At 37.3% G+C, this 27,183-nt stretch overlaps 1 protein-coding gene across 1 annotated transcript in view; it reads right to left on the bottom strand.

Moving 5' to 3' along the window:
* Nucleotides 1-14,718: 14,718 nt before the first annotated feature.
* The window catches only part of CEP135 (centrosomal protein 135kDa), a 57,928-nt gene continuing 45,463 nt past the window's right edge, over nt 14,719-27,183 (bottom strand). The window contains exons 11-20 of the mRNA XM_012641096.1: nt 27,075-27,177; nt 26,847-27,001; nt 26,356-26,411; nt 25,415-25,583; nt 24,695-24,805; nt 24,230-24,415; nt 18,824-19,033; nt 17,762-17,964; nt 16,813-16,917; nt 14,719-14,821 (exon numbers count right to left, since the gene is read on the bottom strand). Of these exons, the coding sequence (XP_012496550.1) occupies nt 14,719-14,821; nt 16,813-16,917; nt 17,762-17,964; nt 18,824-19,033; nt 24,230-24,415; nt 24,695-24,805; nt 25,415-25,583; nt 26,356-26,411; nt 26,847-27,001; nt 27,075-27,177 (1,401 nt within the window). The remainder of the gene's footprint in view (nt 14,822-16,812; nt 16,918-17,761; nt 17,965-18,823; nt 19,034-24,229; nt 24,416-24,694; nt 24,806-25,414; nt 25,584-26,355; nt 26,412-26,846; nt 27,002-27,074; nt 27,178-27,183) is intronic.

Here is a 27,183-nt window from a genome sequence, read left to right as displayed (position 1 = left end):
ATTTCACCTATCTTCTAAAATTACAAAATTATAATCATGTCTGAAAATGAAGTAATGGAAAAATAAAATAGGCAGATATAGGAGAAAGCATATGGGGACAACTGGATATCCATATGCAAAAGAATGAATTTAGACCCCTCTCTCATCATGTAAAAAAATTAACTAAAAATGCATCACAGACCTAAAAGTAAGAGCTAAAACTATAAAACTCTTAGAAGAAAACAGAGGAGTAAATCTTCATGTCCTAGGATTAGACAGTGGTTTCTTAGATATGACACCAAAAAATACAAGCAACAAAAGAAAAAAATAAAATAGACTATAACAAAATTTAAAACTTTTATGCCGCAAATGATACTATCAAGAGAGGGAAATTATGATCCACAGAATGGGAGAAAATATTTGCCCATCACATACCATATCTGATAAGGGACTTGTATACGGAATACGTAAAGAACTCATAACAATAATAAAAAAGACAACACAATTTTAGAATGAGCAAAGGATTTCAGTAGACATGTCTCCAATGAAGATACAATGAGGGAATGAAAAGATGCTTAACATCATTAACCATCAAGGAAAGGCAAATCAAAACCACAATGCAATACCACTTCATACCCTTTGGAAGCACATAATAAAAAAGACAGATAATAACAAGTGTTATTGAGGATGTAGAGCAATTGGAACCTTTATATATTGCTCGCTGTAATGTAAAATGGTGCAGCCACTTTGGAAAACAGTTGACAGTTTCTAAAAATATTAAACAGAGAGTTACCATATGGCCCAGCAATTACATTCCTAGGTGTATACCCAAGAGAGATGAAAACATATTCACACAAAAACATGTACATGAATGTTTATAGTAACATTATACTCGTATATAATGGCCAAAAAGTATTAATAGAAACTACTCAAATATATATCAACTGATGAGTGGATTGAACAAAATGTGGATACTGTACAGTGGAATATTTGGCAATAGAAAGGAATGAAGTATTGATTGATACATGCTACACATATGAACCTTGCATACAATGTGGATGAACTTCGAAAACATTATGCCAAGTGAAAGAAATCAGGTACAAAATGCCACATATGGAATGACTCCATTTATGTCAAATATTCAGTCAAATCTATAGAGATAGTAGATTCATGATTACAGGGAAGAAGAGTTGGGGGAAAGTGAAGAATGACTGTTAATGGGTATGCGATTTCTTTTGTAGATGATGGAAATGTTCTAAAATTGTGATAATGGTTGCACTTTTTTGAATATACTAAAAATCATCAAATCATACAATTTAAGTGGGTGAATTGTATGGCATGTAAATTGTATCTCAATAAAGCTGTTAAAAATCGGAGAAAGCATAAGTAGCAATATCTGATAAAAGAAATTTCAAGGCCAAGTGCAGTGCCTCATGCCTGCAATCCTAGCACTTTGGGAAGCCAAGGCAGGGGGACCCTGGAGGCCAGGAGTTCAATACCAGCCTGAACAACATAACAAGACCCTGTCTCTACAAAAAAATTTAAAAATTAGCCAGGTGTAGTAGCACGTGCCTGTAGTCCCAGCTACGTGGGAGGCTGAGGCGAGAGGATTGCTTGAGGCCAGGAGTTTGAACTTGCAGCGAGCCGTGATGGCACTACTGCACTCTAGCCTGAATGACAGAGGGAGACCTTGTCCCTAAAAAAAAAATTAAAAAAAAAAAATTAAAAACAAAAAAATTAAATTCTCTCTTTAATAAAAATTCCTTAAACAATGAAGCAAATTTTTAAAAAATAAACTTCTTACTTTAATAAATTACAGTCTCCAAGTTAGGGTGGTTCAACTTACAATTTTTTGACTTTATGATGGTGTGAAACCATTCTGTTTTCCACTTTCAGTACAATATTCAATAAATCAACACTTCATTATAAAATAGGTTTGTGTTAGATGATTTTGTACAATGGTAGGCTAACGATAGTGTTCTGAATATGTTTAAGGTGTACTAAACTCATTTCAACTTATGGATATTTTCAACTTATGATGAGTTTATTGGGGATGTAACCCCATTGTAAGTCAAGGAGCAAATCTACTCTCACAGTAGGAGACTTTTTTTTTTTTTTAAGAGACAGGGTCTCTCTCTGTTGCCTAGGCTGGAATACAGTGGCATGATCATAGCTCACTGCAGTCTCGAACTCCTAGACTCAAGAGATCCTCCTACCTCAGCCTCCCAAGTAGCTGGGATTACAGGCCACTCTACCATGCTTGGCTAATTTTTACATTTTTTGGCAGAGACGGGATCTCCCTATCTTGCCCAGACTGGTTTTGAACTCCTGGCCTCAAGCGATCCTCCCACCTCAGCTTCCCAAAGTTATGGATGACAGGCATGAGCCACTGAACCGGACCACAGTGGGAGACTTTTTAACTGTTCTTGGAAATTGATGTATCAAATAGACAAAGATAATTACACAGAGAATTAATAAACTTAATCTAGAAGATATCAAGAAATGTTTACCCCACAAACAGAAAATATACATTCTGTACAAAAACACTTGGAAGAGTCACAAAAGTTAAGCAAGTTTTAGGTCAAAAAATAATAACAGTGCAACAAAGTGTAAAAACAAAATCCATACAAGCCACATTCTTTGAACAAAATTCAAAAAATTAGAAATTTGTAACAAAATCCCATCTACTTGAAAAATTTAAAAATTCCTTTTAAATAAATAACTCTTGTGTTAATAGGGTGACCATACTTCCCAGCTCACCTACGATAGTCCTGGTTTATATTTATTGTCCTGACATAATATATATACTGTCAGGCACTGCATAATGACTTTTTGGTCAACAAAGAACCGTATATGTGACAGTGGTCCCATAATATTATAATACTGTATTTTTACTGTACCTTTTCTATGTTTAGATATGTTTAGATACACAAATACTTGCCGTGTGTTACAACTGCCTATAGTTTTCAGTACAGTAAGATGCTGTGCAGGTTTATAGCCTAGGAGCAATTGTCTGTAGCCTAGGTGTGCAGTAGGCACTAGCCTGTAAGTTTGTGCAAGTACGCTCTACGATGTTCACACAACTAGGAAATCACCTAAAGATGCATTTCTCATAACCTGTCCCCGTCATTAAGTGACACATGACTATGTTTGGCTCCCCAAAGTATCCCAAGTTGGGTGATAAATTATATAATGACCCCAATAATGAATAATACAGAACCGAAATTTGAATCTACTTAGAAAGTAATGACAAAAAGAAATGACCAAAAAACCTAGGCTAGGCACAGTGACTCATACCTGTAATCCCAGCACTTTGGGAGGAGGCAGGAGGATCCCTTGAATCTAGGAGTTCAAGGTTACAGTGAGCTATGATCAGGCCATTGCACTCCAGCCTTGGCAATAGAGCTAGAACGTGTCTCTAAAAGAGAAAACAAACAAACAAAAAACCCGTGGGGGTATAGCCCAAGAGGTTCTCAAAAGGAAATTTTGTAGCCTTTAATGCATAAATTAGAAAATAAAACAGATTAAAAATAAGCTAAGCATATAACTCAAGAATGTAAACAAAGGAAAAAGAAAGAAGTTAATAAAATAGAAAGCAAATTAAGCAGATTTAACCAACAAAATAAAAAGTTGATTCTTAGAAAAAAAAAAACCACAATAACGTTGACTAATCTCTGCCTTACCAGTCAAGAGACACAAAAAATAAACATTTCACAATGAAAGAGAAATAACTAAGATATGGAGGATCTTTTTAAAATGTGGATGAAATAGAAGATTTTCTAGAAAAAAATTTATTACCAAACTGACTTAAGGGGGAGGAAAACTGATTTGTAGAAGAAATTGAAAGGGTGGTCAGATACTTTCCTCTAAAAAGGACACCTACCCAGGTGATTTTATGAGTCAGTCCCATGACATGCAAAAGATTCCAGAACATGGGAAAAGAGTAATTTTACAACTCGTTCTAGGACGCTAGGATGCTGTGACATCAGAACTAGACAATACTGCTTGTACACAGAAGGTGACTCCAGGCCAGTCCCACTTATGAACATCTATTTTAAAATCTGAATAAAATACTAGAAAGTCAAAATCAGTAGTGCATTAAAAATAATATAGGCTGGGCACGGTGGCTCACGACTGTAATCCTAGCACTTTGTGAGACCAAGGTGGGAGGATAGGTTGAGGCCAGGAGTTCAACAGCGAACTGATGTGACTTTATGAGCGGGACCTTTTGGACTAATTCATTATGCTGTTGTTGCATGTACGTCGGAATGTACAGTAGGAATTGATGTGTTATATGTTTGTACTTCCCATCCCGTAAGTGCCAGAGAGGATTATCCCCATCAGGGAAATGCTGAAAGGACAAAGTTCCAGCCATTTGTCACCAGTGGGTGAGCCAGCCCTGAGCAAGAGTGCCTCTGCCCTGCGATTTAAAAGTGGTCCCCATGTAGATGATGCCCTATTGATTGGCAAGTCAGAAGCCCCAGCTGCAGCTCCTCTGACCGGGCTGTTACCATACCTACAGCACGGGTGGCTGGTAAACCCCAACAACACTCCTAGGGCCGCCTGCCAAGTGCAGTTTCTTGGGACTGCGCGTGCAGATTCACAGTGCCTCAGGCACCAGGGAAACAGTACTGTACCTCTGGGCCTTATCACCAGAAAGGAGGCTCAACTCCCTGTTGGACTTTTTTGGAGACAGTACATGCCTCGTTTGGGCATTCTATTTGGTCCTTTATATCCGCTAACCCGCAAATCAGCATTCTTTGAGCCAGCCCAAACCAATAGCAATGAATGCTCTCTTTGTCCCCTAGATCATACATCGCAGTCTGGCGACAAATCATATGGTCTGCCTGAGGCAAGAAACTGCAGTGGCTGGCAATCTGACCTGCCGCTGGGTCCCTCACCCCCATCCTCTGGGTACGGCCGCGCTCGAACCATTTTGCTGTGCCTAATGCCGTCAGTGGCAGCTCCCGAACACGGCCTCCCTTGTGCAAGTGCAGACACACAGACTGGAACAGCCTTTTTCAGTCTGATACAAATGCATGTGCTTCTCCTGACTGAGCAGCCCTTGGTAATGCCATGTGTGGCTATCAAGGCTACTCAGGGACACTGTCAATGTTTCTTAACCAACCGATGTGATGAAGATCCAACTCAAATTTAACAACAAAACCCAAACTGGAGTGACTCGTGACCCTTTGGGTTATATGTTTGTAGGTCAGGGAGAGCGCGAGCCATGGACTGTCTTTCCCTTGTGGATGAAGGTTGCTTTCTGGCTCATCTATTGCCCCATTGCCAGTGACACCGCAGATTTCCAGGTCAGTCTAAATTGCATGAGTCATAATGGATAGCAGATTGGCTTTAGACTACATCCTGGATGTCTAAAATAACACCTGCTGCTGCTCCCCCAAATAGTCATTCGTAGCTAGCCGTGTCTGGGATCTTGGGAGGCATGACTGAGGTAAATACTGCTGGCTAGCTTCTTCCTGCTGCTTGGAATCCTATTTAGATGTTGTAGGAAACAAATTGAACAGGTTTGGTCCCAGCTTCTATTGGCTGGATTAAGCAGGGAGGCCCATGGAGTTGCATACTTACATGAAAATGCAAGTTTGGCCAAGCAGCAGGTCAGACTGAATTAAATGAGTTAATATACGTAAAATTCTTAGAGTAATTGCAGGAGTGTTTTGAGAAGTAGAAGGAACGGACACTGGTCACACTGGATGGAATGGCTAAGGGGTAGAGATGGTTCATGTCATAGGAGGGAAGGAAATTACACAGATACAGATACGTGTCAATAGATTGGAGAGTGTGAACGTTCTTTTCTGTTGTTTCCATTGTCTCAGTAAAAAAAACGAGCTGATGGTTGGAAAGGATAGAGTCTGAGTAAAGAGGAAAGGTATGAAATAATACTTGCCGGGGAGAGGTTAAGTGTGAATTGAAAAGAGTTGGCATTGTTGTATTTTTCTCCAGCCACGTTCTTAGGTACAGACGCAGATCGCTTGAATAACTAGATATAAAAAAGACTTGAGTTTTCAGCTTAGAGGGAGGAGAATTTAGGGCATGTGTAAAAGATGCTAAAGAAGAAAGTGAGGGTGACGAAATTATAGATAAGGGAGAGGTGATTGTCCACTGATCGTAGAGGAGCTAAAGGATTGGTGGAGGTATAATAGAGTAACCTAGAAAAAAGGGTGAGTATGATGCTAGAAATGGAGATTTTTGGAGGCAATGACAAAATCTAGCGCAGTGTTCTTCAAAACCATGGGTTGATTCCCATTAGTGGGTCAGGAAATAAATCTGGTGGGTCAGTTTCTTAAGTTAGCATTGTTAACCCTGGCTGCACATTAGAATTATCTAGAGAGCCTTAAAAAAAAAAAAAAATCCTGTCATTCTCAGCAACATGGATGGAACTGGAGGACATTATGTTAAGTGAAATAAGCCAGGAACAGAAAGTTAAACACCGCATGTTCTCACTCATGTGTGGAAGCTAAAAAAAGTTGATCTCCCAGAAGTGAAAAGTATAACAGGATACTAGAGGCGGGGAAGGGTAGGGGGAAGGGGAGATAGGGAGAGATTTATTAGGGATACAAAATTACAGTTAGATAGGAGGAATAAGTTCTAATGTTCTATACCACAGTAGGATGACTGTAGTTAACAATAATACATAGTTTCGAATAGCCAGGAGGAGGATAGTGAATGTTCCCAGCACAAAAGAAATGACGTTTGAGCTGATGACTATGCTAGTTACACTGCTCTAATCACTATACATTGTATGTGTTGAAATATCATTATATGTACAAATTATGTGAGTTAAAAAAATAAGACCACACTCCATTTGTAGAAATTCTGATTTATTTGGTCTGGTGTAGGGGTTCAGACATCAGTTCTTCATTAAAATTCTCCAGGTAAGTACAATGTGTAGGTATGGTCAATAGCCATTGGCCCAAGATACTGACATAAAAAGACTGATGCTAGAACTACTGGTAGAAAGACAGTAAGCCACCTGCTAAAATCTAGTAATTGGGAAGGAGAATATGAGATGTGATGTGTGAAAAATTGCAATAAGGGAGGACAGCAGGTGGCACAGTCCAATGGTAATTAATGTGCTCAACAAAGAGTATTTGCAAGTGAGAAGTGCACATCCACACACACGCACACACACACGTGTTTAACCATTTTGTGGATGGGTAACAAACAGACACTTTGATTTCATTTCTTATATTTTGAACTAACTGGAAATAAACGAAAGCCAGTAAAAAAAAAAAAAGTACCTGGCACCTAATTTCAGGGATTTCCCCATATCCCACCATGATAAAGTTTGATTTGAGTAAATTTTATCTAATTTTAGAATTAAGAAGTTTGCTAACACAAATTGTAAGAAACTATTTTAAGAAAGAAAATAAATTGACCGTAAAGTTTATTGGCAAATCTACGTCAAGCTCCATAATCTAAGATTATTTAAAACAAAGTTAAAAGCATTTATAGAAGGTCAGAACATTTCAGTACTTTAAGATAAAACTAATTTTTAAAAAATTGTATCATAGTTATGAAAATAACAATCATGGCAAGCTATACATTCTTGAATTATAGAAAACATTAAAAATAAAATATCTAACAAAATATGCCTTGCTCTTGTTTTAGGGGAAAAGTTGGGGACAAATATTTTTTATTTCATTTACATATATTTATTAAAAGATTTTTCCATATGGCATTGCAAATAGTCCTAGTTCTCTTGTATTTTGCTAAATACATGAATTCACACAAGGGAGATGGGATACACAAAATTACAAAGATGGTGGAAAAGTAAACCAGCCCATACCCAAATACACACTGAATTATTGCAGAGGGCATCACCCAAACATAAAAGGCCTATTAGTTTTAGAAAAAGAGCACTGCCCACCCCAGGTACACACACACACTCCACTTTATTAAACTACAAGAGGAAATAAAATTTATCATAAGTAGTTGGTCTTTCCCTTCCCCATGTTAGTTTTTAAGTTCTTTTTAAATCATAATAAAATCTATTAAGAACAGGATTTTCTTCAAATGTGTATGGGTCAAACACGATTAATTTCTATATGTGACATTCTACTTTGTGCTTCTGTTCTTTTATTAATATATGTACACACTAAATTTTTAAAAATTACAAGTTTGAAAATTAATTGTAAAAAGCTGTTTTCAATTTATACATCACAGTTCAGTATTTACACACTATTCTGGAAGACTGGTAAATTATAACATACAGCTTTAGAGGGAAAAAACTGAAATTGAATGTATATTGGAATTTTAACAAAATGTTTTACTATATTTACCATCATATGCTTTCATACTCTGAAATTTTAAATTAATACACTGAGGAATTTTATTTACTGAAAAATGTCCCAAATTTTTGTTCTATTGTTTTACAAGACTCTGAATATAGCTTTTAGTTTGATTTTGACAGAATCTGTGTAATGTGAAGAGTACTTGTGATACCAAAATAAAATTGTATATAATACATAAATGTATATTTCCCATCATAGTTCTTCTAGTTGGCAATAACAAATTATATATGGTAATCATCATTTTATCAAGACCTCTGCGATTATAATAAAACTAGATCTAAATATATTCCCCTTGATAGACAGTAAATCTGTGAATAATTTTAAGAAAAAAAAGCTAAGCATGACAGCATAGCATCAAGGTTAATAATTCTTTGTGAATACATTAAGATATAGGTTATAAACACAGGCATGAAAACTAAAGTATTGTAAGAATATTTACATACATATATCATGGCTCATTAAGAAACAGATTATTAAAATGTAATGTGAACAATACATTATATTAATTCACAGTGTAAACACACTTTGCGAAGTAATTTAAGTCAGGAATAAAAATGTAGATATAACATCAGTAAAGCACTATTAATATATATTTTGTTCTGTCATATGTATGAAAATATACACATAGGTACAGTTCTTTTAAACCAAACTTTTTAACATAAATATTCACTGATTTAAATAAGAGTTGACAGAGGTAGAATTTGTGTCAATGTTCATGATTTTCAGGAACAAGTACTTCAAATATTTCATTACTGTTCTGTTCTTTTAAAAATCCATACAGGAACTCATTGAAAACCAGTATTCTGAAAATGGAGGGGGGAGGGGAAAGATGGGTTAAGAGAAAAATGATAAAGTTATTCAATATATTCATAAAAACTGAAATTCAATGTTTTAAATGAAATTACAGTCTCTAATAAAACTCTGTGCCCAAAATCTAGTTATATTTAAGAAGTACTGTTCTTTTTAAAGAAGAGAAGTACTGTTCTGTATTTTTTTAAGTGATTTTGGTTTCCTTATTTAACTTCTATATTTTATGTCTTCTCAGTAAGCATGTGTGATATCACGATATAATAAGAAATACAGTCATGTGCCAACATAATGATGTTTTGGTAAATGAAGAACCACATATATGACAGTGGTCCCATGAGATTATATGGAGCTGAAAAATTCCTATCACCTAGTATTGACCGTATGATACATTTTTATCATTATTTTAGTATAACTCCTTCTGCTTAAATATATATAAAGTTAACTATGAAACAGCCTCAGGAGGCCCTCCGGGGTATTCTGGAAGAAGGCAGCATTACTGCAGGAGATGACAGCGCTGTGTGTGTTATTGCCTCTGAAGACCTTCCAGTGGGATAAGACGTGAGGTGGAAGACAGCGGTGTTGTTGGTCTCGACCTGTGTAGGCGCCTAGGCTAATGCATGTGTTTGTGTTTTTAACAGAATGTTAAAACAAAAAAAAATTAATTTTAAAAATAAAAAAAGCTTATAGGAGGATATAAAGAAAAAATATTTCTGTATAGCTGTACGCTGTGTCTATGTTTTAAGCTAAGTGTTATTACAAAAGTTAAAAAATTAAAATGTAAAAAGTAAAAAAGTTACAGTAAGCTAAAGTTAACTTATTATTGAAAAAAACTTTAAATAAATTTAGTGTAGCCTAAGTGCGCAGTGTTTATAAAGTCTACAGCAGTGTACAGTGATGTCCTAGGCCTTCATGTTCACTCTCTGACTCACTCGGAGCGACTTCCAGTCCTGCAAGCTCCACTCATGCTAAGTATCCTACACAGGTGTACCAGTTTTTATCTTTTATATTGCATTTCTACTGTACCTTTTCTATGTCTAGATATGTTTAGATGCACAAATACACAACTGCCTACACTATTCAGCACAGCACCTGCTGTACTGGTTTGTAGTCTGGGAGCAGGAGGCTGTACAACATAGCCCAGGCGTACAGTAGGCTACACCATCTAGGTTTGTGTAAGTGCACTCAACGACGTTCACACGAAGAAACTGCCTAACAATGTATTTCTCAGAACGTATCCCCACCGCTAAGCGATGCATAGTTGAATATATTTGGTCTCTGCTCCTGGTTCCTGGTATGCAGTTCCTCAGAATCTCCAGAGTGATAAGAGTGTCTTTTGTACGCTAATGATATGCCTAGTGGCTGGGGGCCCCTAATTTGCTTCAGAATGGGGTCTGCTCACTAGAAGGACCAAGGCATAATCATGGAGGATTGGGACTTTGGTCCCACAGAACAAGGGGCCAAAGGGAGAGGAGAAGGGCTGAAGGTCTAGCCAATCATCAACGGCCAATGGTTTAATCAATCATGCCTACTTAGTGATGCCTCCATAAAAACCCAAAAGGACTGGGCTCAGGAAGCTTCTGGATGGTGTTAGGTTTGCTCTGGGTAGGAACCCGAAAAGTATGTACAGGACAGAATGCAGCTGATAGAAAACTTAGTGAGTGTAAGGCTTGTGAAACAACAGCCGCAGGAGTCTGGAGAGCCTGGTGGTTGCAAATCTAACTCTGACCACTGACAGCTGCAGAACCCGTTACTGTTCAGAGAAAAATTCACCCTCCCTAAACTTCCATGCAAACCTCCTATGAAACCCACCGCTCTCCCCTTCCTGGGGTGGAAGCTCTTTTTGGCCTCCACCCATCTGCACCCAGATGCTCAACTAAACAGCATTTTGCTGCACCTGAGGCTTCATGTGTCTCCCTCTTGGCTCCAGACTTAACAGATGGACGAACACTTGGAAAATCCCAGAGGGTGGTACGACCAGAGAGAGCACAGCTCTGTGCCCCTTCCCCCTCGCTTCTCCCCCATCTGTCTGCTCACCTGCATGCTCTGTAATAGCCTTTGTAATAAACGGGTGAACAGAAAGTGTCCCCTGACTTCTGTGAGCCGCTCTACCAAATGAACGGAACCTGAGGAGGGGGCTGCGGCAACCTCGCAGGTCAGAAGCACAGATCACAACCTGGGGCTTCCGACGGGCGTCTGAAGTGTGCGTGGGGTCTTGTGGACTGAGCTCTTCATCTGTGGGATCTAACACTATCTCCAGATGGGTAGTGTCAGAACTGAATTAAATTATAGTGTCAGAAGTGCACCCAGTATGTGAGGAAAACCTTTTGGTCTTTCCTATTTCAAATAGCATGTATTAGATACAATAGTTAAAAAAGTAACAACAAAAATTGGATGATATATTTTAACTATTAGACACTAACCTGAGAAGCTGTTTCATAGCTCAGCTGTTCGTTTCTGAGTACTTATGGGGAAATCCCTTAAAATTAGTTTTGGTGACAATATTTGGAAATATGAATGGAAATGGATTATTAAATAATCTCATTAGGATACTTTGAAAATTAACTGTAAATTATTATAAAATTAGGAATTTTGAATTTGTTAATGGTTATAAAAGTTTTCTAATCCACATGTACTAGGATAGTTATAATTTAAAAAAATGGAAAATACCAAGTGTGGGTGAGGATGGTGAGAACTGAAGCCCTCCTACATTGCTGGTGGAAATGTAATGGTTGTTCCTCAAGAAATTAAATAGAATTACCATGTAACCCATGGATTCTATTCTTAGGTATATACCAAAAGATTTGTAAACAAGAACTAAAACAGATACTTGTACACTCATGTTCATAGTAGTATTATTCACAACAGCCACACTGGAAACAACCTAGGGGTCCTCGAATGACCAAAGGGATAAAAAAAAAAAATGTGGTGCGTCCCACTATGTGGATGAACCTAAAACATCATTCTAAGAGAAATAAACCAGACACAAAAGGACAAATGTTATATGATTTCACTTCTATGAAAATGGAGAATAGGCAAATACAGAGAGACACAAAAGCAGATGAGAGGTTACCAGGGGCTGGGAAGGTGAGGTTGCGGGAGTGAAGACTTACTGTTTAATGGGTACAGGGTTTCCGTTTGGGAGATGAAAACGTTTTAGAAATAGTGGTGATGGTCACACAACACTGTGAATGTAATTAATGCCACTGAATTGTAAATTTAAAAAAGTAGTTAAGATGACAAAGCTCATGTTATATATATTTTATTGGAATTAAAAGTTTCCTAATTCATCATAGCTTTAGGGATTGCTGGAATCTACTATGCTCTGTATCAGTGGTTCTTGAAGTGTAGTCTGGGGATCCCTGGGAGTCCCTAATATCCCTTTAAGGAATCTACAAGGTCAAGCCTATTTTCATAAAACCAAGGAATTACTTGTCTTTCACTCTAATTTTCTCACGGGTGTACACTTGAGTTTTCCAGAGGCTACGTGATGTGGAAAGACAGGAAGTAAATATTTCAGATTTGCAGACCACAGGGTCTGTCAAGACTACTCAGCTCTGCCACTGCAGAGAAGTCCTACAATTTGTTAACAAATGGGTGTCACTGTGCTCCAATAAAGCTTAATTTACAAAAATAGGCGGTGGGGTGGATTTGGCCCACAGACCCTGATTTGCCAACCCCGATCTAAACTGCAGCTGTGACTCAAGCATGAGAAAATGTCTGTGTCACACTGTCATGAGGCTTTGTAACAGGAAGGTGAGGTACCACCTGATCGCATTCAAAAGAACACAACAGCTTAGAATTTGTGAGGACACGGTGACAGCAGCAAGCCCTGAGAAGTGGTCCTCAAAATGAAAGAACAAAATAAATGTTTTAATCAAACAAAGCACAAAAGCAAAAGCACAGCAATCAGGAACACTTAAACCTAGGCCCTGCAAACATGGGGGCATCCGCACGTTAAAGAATAGCATATAACGAATGTTCGTGATGAGGATTCTGAGTCATCGAGGAAATGTCTAATTATCTTTTATACACTTCTCTTACAAGTGGCAAAGAAATGCATCATTTTAAAAAAGACAGACGCAAGTATTTCTGTCAATGAGTTACGCGTTTTTCACAGACACTATCTGTCAAACCCGGGTCTGACTCATGCTTCTTTCCTATTCGTTTCCATTTCCAGTGAATCAGCACATCCCTGTGACCCTTCCTCAGCTGAATGTGTGCTCTTCACAACTACTTTGGAAAACATTTGTCGCACCTACTAGAGCTTGAACATACGCATATCCAGTGACCCAGCAATTTCACTCCTAAGTGTACACCCACAGCCCTATTTTTTAATAGCCCGAATTGTAAACTACCAAATGCCTATCAATAGTAGAATGAGTAAGTGGACTGTGGTAAGTTCACATAACGGCACTCCATTATATAGCAATAAGACCGAACAATCTAAAGGTATACACAACAGAATGTACGAATCTCACAAATGAACTGATGAGAAAAAGAAGCCAGAAATGTATGATTTCATTTATAAAATGTCCAAAAGCAAGCAAAAAGAATCTATGCTTTTAACAGGACAGTTACTTTTAGACCAAGGGTTATAACTAGAAGGGAGCCCAAGAGAGGTAATGTTTTGTTTGTTTCTTTCTTTGTTGAGATGGGGATCTTGCTATGTTGCCCAGGCTGGATTTGAAATCCTGGGCTCAAGTGATCCTCCGCCTCAGCCTCCCAAGTAGCCGGGACTACAAGTTCGCGCTACCATGCCTGACTTGTTGTTGCTTGATCTGCATGCAGGTTACGTCAGTGTGTCCAATTTGAAAATTCATTGAGCTATCCAACAATCATATGGCACTTTTATGTACGTACATCATGATTTACTATTAAAAATCTGTCCTAGCTTTCAATTTTATTGTATCGATCCAGAACTGATTATACCCCTACACCTAGTCTCTCTCTACCTCTCTACCCTTTCCAGTATGGCTCAAACCCACCTGTGAAGTTAATCTGCCAGCAACGGTTCCTTCATCTTAACCCCTCTCCGTACCTATTCTATACACAGGAGGACTGACCTTCAATTGGTCCCCTTAACTCACAGAATAAGGTCTATAACCTCTAATTTAATCTCACACTCGATATACTCTGTATTTCCCATTCTACCTTCCAAACCTTTCTCCCTCATTATTCCCCCGCAAGGCTACCATTCCACCAGATTGAGTCTACTGTGCCACGTGCAGTCCTCTTACCAGGCCTTTGTCCACACTCTCGCCAACTATTGTTTGTACCTTTAATTTGGCACTTCATCAAATACTTACCCTGTGATATCTCTCATATTGTCATTTAATGTTTTGCTGTGAATGTGTTCTCTTTTTAAATTCAGGTGCAATTTACATATAATGAAATGCATGGGCCATAAATGATCAGTTATATGAGTTTTTACAATTCTATATGCCCATGTAACCACTACCATCAAGATATAGAACGTTTCTACTATTCCAAGAAGTTCCCCTGAACACCTCTCCAGGCGATCTCCCTTCCCCGACACAAAAACTAACTCTCTGAATGTTTACAACCACACATTAGTGTTGCCTGCCCTGATGACACATACGTACCTTTCTGACAATTACACATTTAGATGTTCAGGAGAATGTGGAGGAGACCTCAGAGTAGAACTAAAGGGTGGTGTGGGAAGGCCATGGCGGCGCATCTCTTGGATTGCTCGTTCCCTGTCAGTAGAGAGCAAACGAGAGAGATTATACGCAAGCACCTGAAAACCCAAAGTGACATACGGTGCTGTTAGTTAACTCAGTAATTTCTATGAAATTAATTACTTAGTATTTCTACTAAATTTAAATCCTATGTCTTTATATGATTTTTAAGTAGTGAATAAAAGATCTCAAAAGAATATGCATTATAACACATAGTTCAAAATCAACTATGGCATAATCACGTCTGAATAGTAGGTTGTCATTAAAATAATATTTTGGAAGCAAAATGCTCAAAATATATTTCATGAAAAAAGCAGGATACCATGTGTACACAAAGACACACATAAAAACACACATGACTAGATGTTAAGCCCCCAAATGCTAACGGTGACCATGGGAGGTAGAACTTATAGATAATTTTAATTTTCTTCTTTATACTTTACAATAAAAAAAAATCGTAACAAACCTGCTTAACGTGTTCTTAAAAATTAAGAGCTTCTATGTCGGCAGGCAAATTCCTGACCTGACCTGACCCTGCTGCAGGGTTCGGTGCCGTTCACCACTCCTGGCTGTCGTGACGCTGCCGTCTCCGCTTCTCTCTCCTACCTGCCTGACCGTTTCCTGGTTCTTTCCCTGGATCCTTTGCTTCTGCCTGTACTGCCCAGGGCTAGGTTTACATTCACGTATCCAGTGCTTTGTACGTCAACAACTCCCCGGATCTACGTCTTCAGTTCTGTTTTATGGTCCAGACCCACCTACAGGTTTCTACTGGACATCCCACAGGTGCCTGACGCACCCTAAACTGACCTTTCCCTACTGATTCCAGGCTTGGGGAGGTTCCATCCTCAAGTGTGCCCATGAAATCCTACGCCCATCTCTATCCCTGCAATTACATCCTGTTTTTAAATGTCTGTATATGTGTCTGTCTTCCTCATTATACTGGGTCCTCTGAGAGTCAGTTATTCATTTGAGTACCTTATTCAACTGGTATTCTTAGCATGTGGCATCGTGCCTGACCTATAATGAAAATAATGTCTGAACTATTGTGCCTCTACACACACCATAATAACAGGCTCTTTTTATCTTTATACCTTGCTGAATGTAAAAAGGTTGGAAAACTAAAATGTATTCAGTTTACTCTTTGGTGTTGCTGTCTATCAGACCACCCTTACATGGCAACCTTCCTCCTGCTTTTAGTTTCAAGCTGGTTGGTTTCCTTCCTTCTCTGTCCCTTCCTTTCCCATCTCTTCTTGTATTACCCCTGGCTTTTTTTGTTTTGTTTTTATTTTTTTGTAGTGACAGGGTCTTGTTGTTGCCCAGGCTGGTCTTGAACTCCTGGCCTCAAGCAATCCTCCCACCTTTTTTTAAAAAGAGACTCCCTGTGTAGCCCAGGCTAGAGTGCAGTGGTTATTCACAGGAGTTGGACGCTGCAGTGTGCCATGATAGCACCTGTGAAAAAAGCCAGGGGTAGTGGCCCATGCCTGTAGTCCCAGCAACTCAGGAAACTGAGGCAGGAGGGTTGCTTGAGCCCAGGAGTTGAGCTATGATGATGCCACTGTACTCTAGCCAGGGCAAGAGAGTGAGACTCTGTCTTAAAAAAAAAAAAAAGGCTGGGTGAGGTAGTACATACCTATAGTCCCAGCTACTGGGGAGGCTGAGGGGGAAGATGGTTTGAGCCCAGGAAGTTTGAAGCCAGCCTGGGCAACATAGTAAAACTCATCTCAAAAAAAAAAAAAAAGTTTTGATGTAAACAGGTAAGAATAAGAGAACTCAAAAACTGACCTCATAAGCAATTTGACACTCTTTGCTATTTGGGAATGAAATCACAAGAATATTGATATCTATGGTATTAATATAGTAAGAAAGAGTGACAGAAGAAAAGTAATTTGGCAATTGATTTGAAAATTAGACTTCCAAAGTTTGCTATTTGTAAGCCATATTAAATCCTTTTTGGACTAGAATAAGGAATACATAAAAACACTGTCCAATGCTAAAACATTTTTTCTTACCGTTCATATCTTTCAGCTGAAATCTGTCTTTTCAAAGCATCAAAATCTGTTTGTAACTGTACCACTTTAGCTCGAAGCATGGTATTTTCCCGGCTTTGACTAGTTCTTAAAACAAATTTAAAATCAAAGAAATAAATAAAAAATGTCTGTTTTGTGGAGTCAAGTGCTAGGGATTTTTATTAATAGAAATGGAGGTGATGATTAAGGACAGAAAAAGAGAAGATCAAGACCTTACAACAAATAATTCTCTAAACTTCTAGAGCTTTTATCACAAAATTTTATTTTCATTATCTGTTTTATTTAGCAAACGTTTACTGAGCTTCTATTCTAGTATGTGCTAGGCACTCCAGCAACACTGGGACTACACATTTGTATAAGACATGAACTAGAAAGTATCTTCATTGGCTTTCTTGACTCTTGCCTCAGAAAGAGAAATATTTTTAACTCCTTTTATTATAAAAGTGTATTTTTCCACCTGTACGATCTACTCTGGGTTTCCTCCCCTCTTCTAACAAATATCCCCAAACCTCTCCATTCTAAAAAAGATAAGATCCAGTATCCTCCATCAATCAATAAACTTATGAGGGTCAAATCTCATAGTCTTGTCTAAGTCTTGCTCCTAATCTACAGATTGAGACATAGCTGCCTCTTCCCATCCTGAAATGTTCTATTCTTCACTGACTCTGTTCTTTCCTCAAATTTAGGCACTTCCTAAAGTTCACTCTTCTCGCTCACTCCATGGTGAAGATATACAAATTCACATCTCCAAATGTGATGTCTCTCCTGAGCCATTCCCCTGAATTACCCAAAGCAGCGGATACATTAAGTCAAATATTTTGGTTCTGTACCAACCCTTCACACCCGCGCACCTTTCTCCCTCCTCAAAAAAAATTGAAAACTTATTTTTGACAAACTATTTTCATCACATAGATTGATTTATGACACTTACAATTTGCTTTCTGAAAGGGTTAACTTCTCTTTAAGTAGCTGAATTTCTGTATCCTTCTCGTGGGAGGTTAAATGAGAATGAAATTCTTTGTCTCTATTTGTAGCCAACAATGATTCCAGGTTTTTAACTGTATGTCTCTCATTCAAGAGTTGTTTTTTTAACAGGTCTGATTCCGATTTTACATTTTCTAATTCCACTGCAACCTACAGGAAAAACAAAGTAAGATTACTTCAGTATAATTTTAGACTTACTCTGAAAAATTATTTTATCTGACAATATAGCTCTGCAGAACTATTCACCCATCAATTGTTTCAATTTGAGTACTGTTTAAAGATTTTGAACCATTTAACTATAAGAAAAACACTATTTTCAAAACAATCTTTGTTATTTTTAATAAGAGCTTACTTGGCTATAAGACCTACTCCAACCCTCAAATAGTTTTCAGTCATGCTACCTTTTCAAGAGAGAATCATTAACACAAAATCCTTAAATGTAGCCATCCTATTGAGCCATGAGGCCCTTCTGGTCTATTAAACATGTTTAGCCTGACTACACAGTCAAGCCAGTATTGTAGCGTCTTAGTACCTGAAAATAAAGATTCTACTAGATGAGTGACAACTGCAAACACATGTTTGAAAACACATATTAGCTTGTTTAAAGTAATGCTTCTGTCTGGGAATGAAAGATTCTAGCTAATTGTTTAAGATTTAAACAACTTGAGATTTTTATTAGGAAACATATTCCACTTAGAAAGCATTCAAGTCTTACTTTTAAACAGAGACAGACTGTATTGAGATATGCTCCTAATCTATAATTAGAAGATTCATAATCTCCTAAATACCCATCTATTCCAAAACAGAGAGCACCTAATTTCATCACCATGATTGTCAGAGAAATCTTCACAAAGAATCTAGTAGTCAAAATCCTGTAACTGAAATCCTGTAGTTAAAGGTAACTACTCCAAAAAGGAAGGAATTTATCGGGTACTGAATGGTAAAGTAGAACAATTAGAGCAGGGCTCAATAAAATAATGTGCCAAGTCATTTTCTCTTTAGTTCTTACCCTCTCAAACTCAAGGCTTTTGGAATTCAATTGTTGGGTCATAATATCTTTGCCTGAATCAAGCTTTAGGCAAAGTTCTCTAAGAGATGACAAATCATTTAAAACTGCTGCTTTCTCATCTTCTTGATGTCTCAGCTCTTCTTCTAATCTAGACATGGCTTTTGCCATTGACGAGATCTGAGATTCATAAGCATGGTGGGCATTTATGTGCTGAAAAAAGGAAAAGCAACAGGTAAAACGTTAAAGTAACCCAATAATTTTAAGGGTTTGAATCTGTGCAGCCACAAACTCACGTTAGAAAAGTTTGAGAGCCAATTATTACATATTTTAAAATACTCCCAGGAGGTTGCCTGCTATTTAAAGATGGCCTAGTTAATATTAAAAAAGGAATTGTGTATAATTACTAATCATGGTAACTAAATATCTCATGTATATATTTGGAAGATGCAAAGCTGAAAATTATTGTGTCAGGGTGTTGTCAATATAAGGGATTTTTGAAGTTATATTAAATTTTTTTTCTTTATAAATTCTCTTCATTGTAATAATGCCTTTTCAAGAGAAAGTCACAAATATACTTACCATTCCCCACCTGTCTTGAGTTAAATTCTAAATTTCAAAAATGGAGTTTACTTTAAAACTAAATACCTGAAGTCATATTTAAATTTAATTGAACTTAATAACAATATACAACCTTATAAAATTTTAATAACTCTGAAATAATGAGCAAAATTTGAAATACTGATAAAGATTTTTCTCCTAGAATAATCTACATTTTAAATTTCTCACAATTTAAATTGTGAGTGATAAATATTAATACAAACTGATATAAACTCTATTTCTAAGTTTGGGGAAGAATTTCCACACTTGAAAAATGAAATTATTCTAACAGACTACTGAAAGGAATCAATAATAAAAATCTAATATTATGCTGTGAAAATTTAATAAATTTAAATAGTTGCAGAAAAGTAAATATTTGTACTTTCAAAATATTAATACATTAGAGTTCCCCAAAACAAACTAAATATAAATACATAAAAGCCAATTTCATATACCACATAAGAACATGAACAATGACAAAGAACAAAAGAATTAAAGAATAGTTTCTGAGACACTCTTTTAAGATTGAAAAACATTCTTTTAAATAGTTACTATACTCTTCTTAACAGAAAAAACGTGTAGTGTATCAGTTTCCTAAGGCTGCCATAACAAATTAACACAAACCAGGGAGCTTAAAACAACAGAAATTTATTCCCTCACAGTTCTGAGGGACAGAAGTTCAAAATTCAGGTGTTGAGAGAGTTGGCTCCTTCTGGAAGTTCTGAGAGAGAATCTGTCTTGTAACTCTCTCCCAGCTTCTGGTGGTTCCTGGCAGTCCCTGGTGTTCATTGCCTTGCAGACGTATCACTCCAGTCTCTGCCTCCATCTTCACATGGTGTTCTCTCCTGTCTTCTGTGTCTGAATTTCCCTCCAAATCTTATAAGGACACCATTCATTCACTGGGTTATGGCTCACCCTAATCCAGCATGGCCTCATCTTAACTTGATCACATCTGCAAAGACCCCCTTTCCACAGAAGATCGCATTCACAAGTACTGGGGGTTAGGATTTCAACATATCTTTTTGGTGGACATAATTCTACCTAACCTTTGGTCCCCGCAAATTCATGTCCTTCCAATGTATAAAATACATTCACTCTATTCCAGTATTCCGGCATCAACTCTTAAATCCAAAATCTCACCTAAACATCATCTGAAACAGGTATGGGTGAGACTCTGAGTAGGGTATACCCTGGAGCAAAATTCCTCTCCATCTACAGACCTGCAACACTAGAAAACGAGTTATCTGCTTCCAAAATACAATGGCAGGACAGGCATAGAATAGACAGTCCCATTCTGAAAGAAAGAAAATAGGAATAAAAGGGTTACTAGTCCAAAGTAAGTTCGCAAGCAAGCAGGCCAAATTACATTAGATTTCAAGGCCTAGGAATAATTATCTATGACTCAATGCTTTGTCTTCTGGGCCTGCCAGGGTGGCTCCACTCTCTCAGGGGTGGTGGCCATGCCCTCTGGAACCAACGAGGCAGCAGCCCTATCTCCTGGGCCTGTGCCCCCTGGGCTTGTGGTGGCAGCAGCTGTGCCATCAGCATCTGAGGTGCCCCTGGCAGCCCTGCTGGTCTCTGAGCTACCCTTAAGAGTCATTCTTTCCCTTTTTGAAGATGAACATGTTTGCAGCCAAGTAGTTCTACTGGCCTGTGTTCTGCTAGTAGGATCCCAGGAGTCCAACAGCCTTCCTTCATGTCATCCCATTTCTGTCCCTTTCAGTTAAAGCTGGCAGTGGTTCTGCTGAGATGACTGACCGGACTCACGAGTCACATAATCTCTTCCCCAAGAGGCTGTCTAGCCACACTCTTGGCCCTGGCTCCAGAGCACATGAGGCTGAGAATTTTCCAAAATCATCGAGTCCTGGTTCCTTCATCAATTTCTCTCTTTCCTCTCACATTTTACTGTGAGCAAGCAGCAGAAGCCAGGCTCTCCGTTCCGTACTTTGCTTGGAAATCTCAGCTAAATGTCCAAGCTTATCACTTACAAGTTCTTTCCTCTCAAGAGTAGACCATAAGCAAGTAGACAGTAGCTATATAGCCAAGTTCTCTACCTCTTCATAACAAGTATCATCTTTTCTCCGGTGTCCAATAACATGTCCCTCAATTCCATCCACACCTCACTGGAAGAAACATTCTTATTTCTGGCAAAACTCCATTCATGATGATGTATGTACTCTGCAAATGATATAAGCTTTTTCTGTATCTCTCCTCTCTTCTTTCTGAGTCCTCACAATTGCCTTTAATGTCCGTATTTCTACCAAATCTCTCTTCAAGGTAATCTAGGCTTTTTCAATCAAGCACCTCAAAACTCTTCCAGTCTCTACCCATCACCCAATTCCAAAGCCACTTTCATATTTTTAGATGTTTGTTACAGCAGTGATCCACTTTCTAGTACCAAAACCTATTAGTTTCCTAGGGCTACTGTCACAAATTGGGTGGCTTCAAATAACCAGTTTATTCCCTCATAGTTCTGAACGCTAGAAGTTCACAATTCAGGTGTCGGCAGGTTTGGTTCCTTCTGGAGATTCTGAAGCAGAATTTGCCCCATGCCTCTCTCCTGGTTTCTGATGATTACTGGCAGTCCTTGGTGTTCCTTGACTTAGGTACATCACTCCCATCTTCACACGGTGTTCTCCTCTGTGTCCCGTGTCCAAATCTCTCTCATTTTATAAGGACATCAGTCAATGGCTTAAAGGGGTGGGGAAGCTATGGCCTTAAGGCAAAATGTGGTCTTCTAGGTCTTTAAGTGAGGCCTTTTGACTGAATCCCAATTTTACAGAACAAATCCTTTTATAAAAAGGGGTGCAGCAGAGAACGATAAAGCTTTTCTTGCCTCCTTTGGTGCTTAAAAAATAACGATTTTGAAATCAGAAGGCCACAGGTTCCCATCCCTGGAGGGTCTACCCCAATCTAGTATGACCTCATTTTAACTTGCTTCTACCTGCAAAGACACTTTCCAAATAAGATGCTGAGGGTTAGTACCTAAATATATCTTTTTGGAGGCCATAATTCTATCTACTATAGATAGTCAATACTTTCTCCCAAAAAATCAAGATTACAAAACTATACCAACAAAACAAAAAAACCCAAAACTACTGGCCAACTATTCTATATCAGTCTAACCCAGGGTTCCTATTTTTTAATTGAACTCAAACTTTGTTACAAAGTTTTTATTAGACTGTCTTTATGACAAAAGCTTATTTAAATCCACATGGAAAAAATTATGGTGGACCCTTACTTTATACTATTTGTAAAAATTAATTCAAAATGGATCAAAGACCTGAACCTATGAGCTAAAACTGTAAATCTCTTAGAGGAAAACATAGGGGAAAAGCTTCATGACATTGGATCTAGCAATGATTTCTTGGATATGACACCAAAAGTATAGGCAACAAAAGAAAAAATAGATTAATTGTACTTCAACAAAATTATAAACTTGTACATCAAACACTATCAACAGAGTGAAAAGGGAACTCAAAGAATGGGAGAAAATATTTTCAAATCACATATTTAATAAGGGTATTAATCTCCAGAATATACAGAGAACTCCTACAACTCCACAACAATGAAAAACCACCTGATTAAAAAATGAACAAAGGGGCTATGTACAGTGGCTCATTCCTATAATCCTAGCACTTTGGAAGGCAGAGGTGGGAGGATTGCTTGAAACCAGGAGTTTGAGACCAGCCTAAGCAATACCATAAGATAAAAAATTTAGCCAGGCATGGTGGCATGCACCTGTAGTCCCAGCTACTCGGGAGGTGGAGGCAAGAAGATCACTTGAGCCCAAGAGTTTGAGGTTGCAGTGAGCTAAGATGACGCCACTGCACTCCAGCCTAGGCAACAGAGTGAGACTTGACAAAAAAGGAAACAAAGCCAAAAAAAACCCGCAAAGGCTTGACTAGACATATTTCCAAAGAAGATATACAAATGGTCAATAAGCAAATGAAAAGATGCTCAGCAACACTAATCATTAAGGAAATGTAAATCGGAATCACAATGAGATACCTCTTCACTCCCATTAAGATGGCTATTATTAAAAAAAACCCAAGAAACAAAATTACAAGTAGTTGGAACCCTTGCGCATTGCTGGTAGAAATGTAAATTGGTAAGTCCCTGTGGAAAACTAAATGGATCTTCCTTAAAAACTTAAACAGAATTATCATATGACCCAGTTGTTCCACTTCTGGACATATACCCAAAAGAATTGAAAGCAATGACTTGAAGAGATATTTATACACCCATGTTCATAGCAGCATTATTCTCAATAGCCAAAAGGCAGAAACAAACCAAATGTCCACGATAGATATACGGATAAACAAAATATGGTACATACATACAACGAATGTACATGAAGTAAACGTTAAGGCTAAGTGAAATAAGCCAGTCACAAAAGGACAAATATTTTACGATTCTGTGAGATACCTAAAGTAGTTAAATTCATAGAGACAGAAAGTAGGGCGGTAGCCAAGGGATGGAGTCGGGGACAACAAGGAGTTAGCGTTAACAGGTGTGGGGTTTCAGATGGGGAGGACGACAAGCACTGGAGACAGATGGTGGTGAGAGTTGCACATTATGAATGTACTTAAGCTACAGAACTGGACACTTAAAAATGGCAAATTTGATGTTATGCATGTTTTACTACCATAAGAAAAAGTAAGGGGCTCCTAAGCAAATTATCGAAATGACAAAAAATTACCACTGAGTTTGATTTTATCAATGCTTATAGTCTCATGTCAATAAAGCATCTTTGAATGTCTTCTGTTTCACTAAATAATGGCTTTACAAGACAAATCAGCGCATTACCTCTTGAATTTCTTTTTCTAATAACTCCACTCTTTCTCGAAGGTGTCTCCTCTCTGTGTCAATAGAAAGAAGTTCCAGTCGAACTGAGCTGCTTTCTCCCTCGGCCTGATGGGCTTTCACCTCCCAGTCTTCAGCCCGGTTATGGAGCATCTGAAATCTATCTAACAAATCTTGATTTTCTTTTTCCTGGTTTAAGCATGATAAAATTGTTTCCAAATTAGTAATTGTCACTCACTGGAACACTCATGCCATACACACACACACACACACGTTAGGAATTTTGCTCTAATCTAGGAAGCGTTAGATATCTGTGCAGGTACTAAACTAAGATCTATGGAGAAATAAAAAAAAGGCAAGCTCTCTACTCTCAAATGTTTAATATCTAATAGTGGAGACAAAATAAACAAACATGAAAAAGTTTTTTTTAAAAATCAGTCTTAAGTCCAACTTAAACGATGTTTTCACCTTAGCAGCCATCAAGCTCTCCCATCGTGACACCTCAGTTATGTAATTATGAACTCTGTTCTTCATGTCTTCTTTTTCTTGTACTGCTGCTTCCAATTCCAGTGAGATTTCCTATAAATTAGAAAATTGAAGACAAATCTAAAATGAACACAGCACCAAATAAGTTCTATTTATATTAAAATAGCTCCTTTGGAGTTGGGGAATATGAGAGAGTAGGAAAAAAGGAAAATTGTTCCTAAGGGTTATTTCCACGTATTTTTCCTGGCTGATCTTGACTTTTTAACCAAACTTTACCACACATCCTGACCATGTATCTGGCACTTATACTAAGGGTTAGCAATAATCAGGGGTTGGCATTTTTAAAAAATGCATGTAACAGGAATATATTTTATACTGAATAATACTGAAAGTAACTTTTGAAAAACATAAAATATTTACAACAGGAAAATTATTGGTTTCCTTGGTATAATCCTTTAATAAACCATTACAAACAAAACCAATACCTTTCAGTATTTGCCATTCTAAAATATGCATTCATTTATTTACAGGTATATCTCTAAGCCAGTGGAAGTAAGCACAAATAATTATCATCTATTACGTGTCTTTTAAACACAGAAACTGCCCTGGAAGTGATGCTGAGGTCATCATCCATTGTTTAACATTTAGCAAACAATGAGTAGGTACTATAAAACTATCAAAGTTTATGCATTGTGTCCATACCTGGTTTTCTCTTGCCATTGTAGCCAGATCATCTTGTAATCTTCTGTTTTCCTTAAAAGATACTTCTCTTGATCTTCCTACTTCATCAAGTTCTTTGTTAGCTGCATCAAGCTGGCGCCGGAGACTGCTTATCTCACGTTCTCGATTAGTCAATGTTTCCTTTAGCTGGCTGTTAAATAAGTGATGTGGAAATAATAAAAAAAAAGCTTTTTGGAAAACTGTAGCTCATTTTTTTAAAAAACTGTTGAAGTCTAAGTATACTTAACATATAAGATATATTAAGAATATAAGAAATTACAACTATTGCATTAAAATACTAATTAGGTAAAGTAGATTATTTTAGATCTCTACCAATCATTACAGGCAAATAAAGTCATAAAATAAGTACATATTCCAAAAGCAAAGTAAACACAGAAAATTTGTAAACATCAAGAGCAAAACATTATAGTCAACCGGCAAGTATTTATTAAATATTTACAACCCCACTAGTACATAAAAACTAAGGGCATGTAAAATGAATGTAAGTGACTTTTGTCTTGAAATGGCTTACAATTTTTCTGGAGACCAGATACAAAATTTTGTAACGGTGTTTAAGATAGGTTTAGATGGAGAACAAATTCAAGATTGGCTATGAAAGTAATCTATGTTTTGATGATTAGTGCCCGAACAGGGTAATTACAATAAAAATAAAGAGCAAGCAGGTATGTGGAAGAATAGTTAATGAGACATAAGATGACCTAAGATGTATAGATGTGGATGACAGAAAAGGGGAGAAAGTTAAAGAGGAAAACATATTTCCAAGCAGGAGACTGAGAAAATATTGCTGCCATTAGCAAAAAAGGAGAAATTGAAAAGAGAATTTTCCTATTGCTGGATTGCTACTAAATACATAAAACTAAAAGTTCCTAAAAAATCTGGATGCCATTTCATTCATTACTTACTTCATAGATAATTCATACTCTGAGACTGTTATCGTCATCTGAGCAATAGCTTTTTCCTATTAGGAAATATAAAAATATATGATTCTAAACTATTCATATAGAAATATCTTTAGTTAAATTTTTATAACTTATCACATTTATATAGTCAGACATATAGTTCAATTATATAAATTATATAAATTATGTCACAAAAGTAAACATGTTTCCAAGACCCAACTGTACATCACATGTCAGCGTGTTTCTACCCACCCTTCAATGGTTTTCTTGAGTTTGCTTTAATGAGATCTCATAAAATCATGCTCTAGAAATAGATAAAATCACATTTTCAAGATTCAAATCACTGGAATCAAATGAAATTTAAACATATTAGAAGACATGGCCCTGGGTTTTAAGAACTTGTATGTGGGTGATAAGATCCACATATTTGAAACAAAGAATAAAATAGTATTTTCTGTTTAGACACTGGAAAATGATATTTAACAGGTACATACTTTATTAACTAGGTTTTCTTGCAAATTGGCAATCTTTTCTGTCTTCTCATCTACAGTCTCCTGTAGAAAGTCTTTTTCTTTATCAATGACACCTATGGTCTTTTTCATTACATGAGCCTCCTCATCCTGTGAAGTCATCTTAAGATTTAGTTTATCTATAAATGAAAAGAAAGGTTTGTTAGACAATGTAAATTAGCATTAGCAAAAACAAAATTTAAAAACACTCACCTATTTTTTCCTCCAGTATTTTAATTTGTGCTTGGGCTGATTCAAGTTCACCTCTCTTTATGGAAAGTCGATGCTGATAGTCATCAAGGGACCGCTGTAGCTGCTCATT

This window comes from Propithecus coquereli, unplaced genomic scaffold (genome assembly GCF_000956105.1).
Source record: "Propithecus coquereli isolate 6110/MARCELLA unplaced genomic scaffold, Pcoq_1.0 Scaffold162, whole genome shotgun sequence".
Lineage (NCBI taxonomy): Eukaryota > Metazoa > Chordata > Mammalia > Primates > Indriidae > Propithecus > Propithecus coquereli.
Note: the sequence above shows the minus strand (reverse complement) of the source record. Positions and strands in the feature narration are given on the sequence as shown.